This window comes from Dipodomys merriami, unplaced genomic scaffold (assembly GCF_024711535.1).
Source record: "Dipodomys merriami isolate MVZ:Mamm:240054 unplaced genomic scaffold, mDipMer1.0.p SCAF_57, whole genome shotgun sequence".
NCBI classification, from domain to species: Eukaryota; Metazoa; Chordata; class Mammalia; order Rodentia; family Heteromyidae; genus Dipodomys; species Dipodomys merriami.
The window spans coordinates 6,319,036-6,326,935 of record NW_027206146.1 but is presented as its reverse complement, the minus strand read 5'-3'; the positions used below and the strand labels follow the sequence as shown (position 1 = coordinate 6,326,935).

At 44.2% G+C, this 7,900-nt stretch overlaps 1 protein-coding gene and 1 pseudogene across 1 annotated transcript; both read right to left on the bottom strand.

The window, feature by feature from the left end:
- Positions 1-744: 744 nt before the first annotated feature.
- LOC138812556 (tRNA-splicing endonuclease subunit Sen15 pseudogene) lies at positions 745-1,244 on the bottom strand (annotated as a pseudogene).
- Positions 1,245-4,392: 3,148 nt separating this feature from the next.
- On the bottom strand, positions 4,393-5,301 carry LOC138812469 (vomeronasal type-1 receptor 90-like). Its single transcript, XM_070000408.1, has one exon. The coding sequence runs from the start codon at positions 5,299-5,301 to the stop codon at positions 4,393-4,395; it is 909 nt and encodes a 302-aa protein (XP_069856509.1).
- Positions 5,302-7,900: the final 2,599 nt, after the last annotated feature.

Genomic DNA, 7,900 nt, shown 5'->3' with positions numbered 1-7,900 from the left:
ACGCTTACACTCCTGAGGAGTGTATTTTCAGTTCTGATCTAAAGTCAATTAAAGAGGAAATTGCAACTGAAAAAGGAATCCACAGAAAGAATCCTTCAGTGTCTACTGGGAATGAAAGCAGATAGCAGTAAATTCTTCAGGTGTCTAAGGCCATATAAGTGCTATTCCAAGCTGGCTGAAATGACTAAAAGGCACTAAAGGGCTGAAGAAGGGAAAGAGAGGTGACTTCAACAAGTTCATGGTGGCAGCTATGCATGTGATGACAGTCTTCTTTGCACACATCCTGCCATAACTTATAGAGAAATGCAGACTGTCTCCAGAATGCTCTATAGCAACTACTCTATGTTTCTGACAATACAAATTCTTTTTTTCTTTTTTGGTCCAGTCGTGGGGCCTGAACTCTGGGCCTGGGTGCTGTCCCTCAGCTCTTCAGCTCAAGGCTAGCACTCTACCACTTGAGCCACAGCGCCACTTCTGGCTTTTTTCTTTTCTTTTCTTTTTTGCTTATGTGGTGCTGAGGAATCGAACCCAGGGCCTCAGGCATGCAAGGCAAGCGCTCTACCACTGGACCAACTTCCCAGCCCAACAATACAAATTCTTTAATCTGAGAGAATTTTTTCCAAAAATCTTACAAGATGGACAAGTTATATTAACCCGAATATCTTGAGGTACAAGCTAGAGCAAGCTGATGAGTCTCAAATCCAATCTTTCGTGAGCACTGACAAGCATTGACAAGCAAAGATGTCATCTTCTAAGGGAAATATTCTGTGGGTCTGGCAGCATAAATCCATCCGTGAGCTTATAATAGACTATTGTTGAGTCAGACTCCACTATGGTCAAGGTAAATGACATTGGCAGATCTGGATCGCCTTGCAGTTTTTGAGATGCCTTCAGGATTTCCCTAATCCTGTAATGGCTAAGAGATGCAGAGACTGGAGTAGGCACCACAGTCTGTAACCCTTCCTCTTCTATCTCAGTACCCACTAGACAGATGAGTTGTAGTTCTGGTAATCCCAAACAATTTACTCTATGCCAACTTTTACTCTCCAGGTAAACCAAGAATGATATACAAACTTGAGTGGAATCTCCTATGTCTAATTCCATAATTTCTAAGTACATAAGGTGAGTAGCCATCCAGGCGTACTTGGGGCTGCCAGAAGAGTGCTGCCGTTGCCACCACTGCCACCGCATCCAGGGTCTGCACCACCGTCAGGAGTCGGCTCAGAACCGACCTGCTCCTCCATGTTGGCCCACGCCTCATATTTCTTTATTTCTTGTCCTTCACTACTTATTCCTTTGCTTTAGTCCACTGATCCCTATTTGATTGTTGTTGATCTAGACTCTATCTGCATCCATTTTGACAGTGTCAAAGTGGACTATTGTGTTATCCTTTTGGTTCAGACTGCTTTAAAGCTCCTGAAAGATTTGTTCTCTGATTTCAACTATATATCTCTATCTCTATCTCTATCTATCTATCTATCTATCTATCTATCTATCTATCTATCTATCTATCTATCTATATTCCCCACTCTGGAAGAACAATACCCCTCCCGTAACAAAGAAAAGGAGAGGTCAATAGGAGAATACCTATCTATGATTTCGAACCTCTAAAATCAGTGCAAATACAGGGATTGTGGTTGGTTTTTGTCTTAAAATTGTGTTCTGTGGTGGTACTGGAATTGCTTTCATATCCTAAAAGGAAAGATAGAGTTAAAATACCTGCCTATGATTGTTAACCCTTAAAGTCTGTGCAGCTATAGATTCCAGGTTGGTTGTTGTCTTAAAAATGTTTCCTGGTATGGTACTGGATTTGCTCTCAATTCTAAATGGGCAGAACTAGCCATAGAAACACAAGAAAAATGGCAAGTCAAGGAACCTCAACTCCTACTCAAAATAAATAGGCAACAGAGCAATCAATGAAAAACCTAGAGGACAGTTCTCAAGCTCTACAAACACTACTTGTAAACATGCTGAATGAAAAGACTGAAAGCCTGCATAAGACTATACTTGAGCGTGATGAGGCTAACCAAAGATTAATAGAGGAATTCATGGACTCCACCAACAAAAAGCTGTATTAATTCCAACCAAAGGGGCTGGGAAGGTGGGTCAGTGGTAGGGTACTTGCATAGCATGCATGAGGCCCTGAGTTCAATTCCTCAACACCGCATAAGCAAAAAGAAAAAAGCCGGAAATGGTGCTGTGGCTCAAGTGGTAGAGTGCTAGCCTTGAGCTGAAGAGCTGAGGAACAGTGTCCAGCCCAGAATTCAGGCACCATGACCAGCAAAAAACAAACAAACAAGCAAAAAACCGCAAAACACAAAACATAATTCCAACCAAAGGAAAGGAAGTCCAATGAAAGTATAGCCATTCAGCTAAAGGATTTGAGGAGAACACTGAAAACCATATCAAGGAGGTAACAAAGTCTGTACAAGATCTAAAACAAAGCTTCATCAACGAAATTGAAGCCATCAAAACTGATTGATTAGAAGGAAGGGAAATAAAAAAAAAAACAAAGCAGAAAGTCTTGACAGTAGAGTAGATGTTGCAGAACCAGAATCTCAGAAGTTGAAGATAGTATAGACTTTAGAGAGCAGGAACCACCACATATTCAAATCAAATCCAGGTAACAAGATAAATCCTACAAGGGATACAAGACACAATCTGAAGGGCTAATTTAAGGGTAATTGGTATTGAGGCTGGCCTAGAAAAGTAAGCTAAAAGAATAGGAAATATATCAGAATCATAGCAGAGAAATTCCTGAACATCCAAATGATAGGTCCACTCAGATACAAGAAGCCTTTAGAACCCCAAACAGAGAAAACCAGAATGGGACATCCCACCACCACACTGTGATCTGCACAGGATTTATAAAGACAAAGCTTAAGCTGGGGCTTGAACTCAGGGCCTGGCTACTGTCCCTGAGCTTCCTTTGCTCAAAGCTAGTGCTCTACCACTTGAGCCACAGTGTCACATCTGGCTTTTTCTGTGTATGTGGTACTGAGGAATCAAACCCAGGGCTTCATGCATGCTAGGCAATCACTCTACTACTAAGCCCCTTTCCCAGCCAGTATAGAGCCTTATAAAGAGGAAATAGCAATGGAAATACACTTCAAATTAGGCCCAATGTCCAGTGGTGGGATTCTAGGCTCTCAGTGCATCAGCCAATGAGCAAGGGTGAAACATACCAAGTTGGAGTCCTGGTCTCTGAGCAAACAAAAGGAAAAAGAACTAGCTAATGTGCAATGGCCTCTAAAGTAGAGAAGTAGGCCCGGTCTCACAGGACATGCTCCAGAAAGTTCCATGGTTACAGCTGTATATCCAGAGCCATAGTCTCTTCCCAGTGCTTTCCAATTTGCTACCTGAGTCCTGAACATTGAGGTTCTCCACTGTGTCCCAATGCCATGCTGCTTGTCACAGTGTAGAATCATGGAGGCTGTAGGATCTAAATACAGGTGTCGTGGCCTCTATCTTGCTTTGTCCTTGGCTGTACCTTTTCTCATTGGCTGCATCCTGCTTTGTAATTGTCTGTATCCTGCTCCCTCATTGGCTGTCTACTGAGTTGTCATTGACTAGATCCTGCTTCTTCATTGGCTGATAAATATTCATAGGATGTTTTAATAAAATTTCACAAATAGCACTGTTAGTAGAAATAGAATGTAAGGGTGAAATGAAATGTATAGCCGCTGTCTTCATAAAAATAGAAACAAGTTGTTAATTTTAATAATGTACAGAAAATACTATCTTTTTTTGTTGTTGGTCATGGGGCTTGAACTCTGGGCCTGGGTATTGTCCCTCAGCTATTCAGCTGAAGGCGAGCACTGCGCCACATGAGCCATAGCACCACTTCGGGCTTTTTCTGCTTATGTGGTGCTGAGGAATTGAACTTGGGGCATCATGCATGCAAGGCAAGCACTCTACCACTGAGCCACCTTCCCAGACCAGAAAATACATTCTTTATCCCAACAATTATATTTTAAGTAACAAAACCAAAAAAAAAACTTTGATGCAAACACACTTTTACACACACACACACACACACACACACACAGAGAGAGAGAGAGAGAGAGAGAGAGAGAGAGAGAGAGAGAGAGAGAGAGAGAGAGAGAGAGAGAAAGGCACATTGAGCAAGACTTCAAAACCTGAATGTTTAACTTGTCTAGTGCTCAATCCCCACAGCTCCACTCTAGGTCCTTTGGTGGTCAATTAGATATTATAGTCTCATGGATGTTCCTGTCTGGGATAGCTTTGAACCTGTATCCTCAGATGTTATCATACTGAATAGTAGAATGAAAGGCCTGAGACACTGGCTCCTGGCCTCTGTAGTGTTTCTATCATCTACAAAGCAAGGATGAGGTGAGCAGAGTTGGAGCCTCACCATGGTCTTCACTCCTCTTATAATTGATCATTCTTGGTATAACATGACTGAGTGATCCATCGTGAAACCATTCTGTTATTCTTCATGAGCAAGAACGGGCAGAGGGTGGGGTAGCTTAAGGACAACATTACAAGCACAGCCTTGGATTTGTTCAATTTCTCCAGTGTGTACAAGGAATACACAGTCACGATGTTGTTGGAGCAACGGAAGAACAGGAAGCAGCTGACCAGCAGCAGGATGGTGTTGGTGGCTATGTTCTCGGGCGCCGGCTGGGAGGCAAGGCTGGGACTGTGGAGGTGCCGGGCTCTGTGGCGGTGTCTGTAGAAGAGCCTCACCATGTAGAGGCTGGGGGCCACCATGAGGCCCAGGAACATAGCATCTCGCAGCACAATGGAGCTGATAATGGGCGTTGGGGTGTCCCTTCCAAACTTCGTTTGACAGTAGGGATGAGAAAATCCCAGGCTCATGACAGTGGACTTGCAATTAGATTCCACAGTTTTGATTATGTTGAAATACATGACGGGATTCAAGATCCAGAAGGACAGCAGCAAGGGGAGGATGCAGGTGGAGGATCGGCTTTTCAGCCAAGCCCACTGGGCAGGGGTTGGGTTAATGGTGAGGGCCTGGAATGCGCTCAGGCAGGTGGTAGTGCAGGTGGACAGTCCCCGAGTGACCCTGAACAGGAACAGCACCGCCTTACATGTGGTATTATCCCAGAAACACAGGACTCCATACGAGGAGACAATGTACGGCATGGACTCAAAAATGATGGTCAAGGCGTTGACCATGGTCAGGTGCATGAAAAAAATGGCAATGGGCTTCCGGATCCGGGGTTTACACACGGAGCTGTACGCGTACATCAGGAAGAGGACACAGTTCCCCAGGACTCCCAGACACACCTTAGACACAAGGAGAAGCCTGAACATGGTGTCGCCTGTGGTGGCTGTCATTGTGTGTGTGTGTTTGTGTGTGTGTGTGCGTGGGAGTGTGTTAGTTTAATTGCGAAAGTGTGTACAAGACTGAATTAATGTGTTTCAGCATGTGATTGTGTGTGGGCATGTGTGTGTGTGTGTGTGTGAGTGTGTGTGTGTGTGTGTGTGTGTGTTGCTGAGAATCAAAGCAAGAGTCTCGCCCAGCCAGGAAGGTTAGAAAGCTCTAGAAAACACTGTGAGTCCCACAAGTGGGAATCTTCATGGTGCTCCATTTCTTTATCAGGTAAGCCAGGCTTAGAATGAATGCCAATAGATAGAATGTTAAACAATGATTTAAAAATAGTTTCTTTTTGAGGGGGTGGGTCATACCGCTTATGAAATTGGAACTCAGGGCCCGGGTACTGTCCCTGAGCTTTTTTACTCAAAGCTGGTGCTATCCCAGTTGAACCACAACTCCATTTCTAACTTTTTGGTGGATCACTGGAGATCAGAGTCTCAAGTACTTCCCTTTCTGGTCTGACATTGAACCTGGATCCTCAGATCTTTGCCTCCTGAGCAGTTGGGATTACAGCCATGAGCCACCAGGGTCTGGCCCATACAATTGTTTTAAGTGGAATGTGGGGAAAATGTTCCACTTGCCATTTCTGGAGGGTTGGAAGTGTTCTGACCTCGGTATTTCAGAAATGAATGTGCTGTGACCTTTGAATCTGGGATGTTGGGACTGGAAGGACCTGGGGAGACACGTGTTAGAATCAGGAGGGAATTCAAGGGCACCACACTGGGCTGGGGTGTTAGGAAAGAAGATCACTGGCTGTCTCTTCCTGTGGTCCCTGGGGCTCCATCATGGCCCTGCACTGGATGGTACAAGGAGCACTGGGAGCCCGGGCATCTCGTTGGCTTCACTTTTTGAAAAATTTCATTATTTGTACACCTGTTGCACATATAGCACATCCATGTAAAATCCTTGTGGGGATGGCTACAACATGACTTTTGTTTTTTTGTTTGGTCATGGGACTTGAACTCTGGGCCTGGGCACTGTCCCTCCACTCATCAGCTCAAGGCGAACACTCTACCACTTGATCCACAGAGCCACTTCTGGTTTTCTGTGTTTCATTGGAGATGAAAGTCTCACAGACTTTCCTGCCTGGGTTGGCTTTGTACCTCAATCTTTAGATCTCATCCTCCTGAATAGCTAGGATTACAGGCGTGATTCACCGGTGCTGAGAACGATATGACTTTTTTCATGGTGTATAGAGATATTAGAAGATAAATATCTAACCAATATTTTCTGTACATTTTTTTCTGTCAGTCGTGGGGCTTGAACTCAGGGTCTGGGTGCTGTGCCTGAGCTCTTCAGCTCAAGGCAAGTGCTCTACCGCTTGAGCCACAGCACCACATCCCGTTTTGTAGTGGTTTCTTGGAGATAAGAGTCTACCAGACTTTTCTGCCTCAGTTGGCTTTGAACCATGACCCTCAGATCTCAGCCTCCTGAGTAGCTGGGATTACAGGCGTGAGCCACCAGTGCCTGGCTTATTTTCTGTATGTTTCAGAGTTTCCCCCTGTATCATTCTCACTCATTACTGTTCTTGTGTTTTCTCTCACATTACATAGAATCCTTTGTTCCTCAATAAACTTGCACTGAATTAAATTAGTATCCCATTTTTCCTGACCAAGTCTGTAAGAGCATTTTCAACCCATTCTCCTGAACAATCTCCTGCACAACAAAATTTCACTCTGGCCCTCTTTGCTGCTGCACAGAAGTATTCTCACCTTTTCCTGTCCAGAAGCAAGAGCCAAACTGTTGAACATGACAACCCTGTGTGTTGTTCCCCTCAGCATCCATTGTGCCTTCCAGAGACAGTTTAACTTTTATGAATTAGAATTCTGAGGAATTGTGATATTGGCTATGGTTCACAAACGTTCATCATATTCTCATATTGGCAATATGTCTTATCTTTCCTTATGTAATCAGGATCTTTCCAGATTGTCTTTTTCTACCTGGGTTGGTCATGGGCCTTGATTCTGGGTCTGAGCATGGTCCCTGAACATTTTTCCTCAACACTAGAACTCTATGACTTGAGCCACAGCTTTGTGTCTGGCTTTTTGGTGCATAATTGGAGATCAGTGTCTTATGGACTATCTTGCCTAGGCTGGCATTGAACTGTTATCCTCAGCTCTCAGTTTCCTGAATAGCTAGGATTACAGGTGTAAACCACACACGCCCAAATCATCTTTTAACAAGTGCTTGCCTTTTCTCTTCTGCTATCTCTAAACTTTTCAATTTAATTAGCATGACCTCTAGAACTTTCTATTATTATTATTTTTTGGGTCCTGTTGTGGGGCCTGAACTCTGGGCCTGGGCGCTGTCCTTTAGCTCTTCAGCTCAAGGTGAGAGCTCTACCACTTGAGCCACAACGCCACTTCTGGCTTTTTTCTTTTTTGCTTATGTGGTGTTGAGGAATGGAACCCAGGGCCTCAGGCATGCAAGGCACGCACTCTACCACTGAGCCACCTTCCCAGCCCCACCTGTAGAACTTTCTAGTGAAGCTTGTTATTTTATAGTTTCCCTTCTTATTGGACAGAAGAGCAGTGT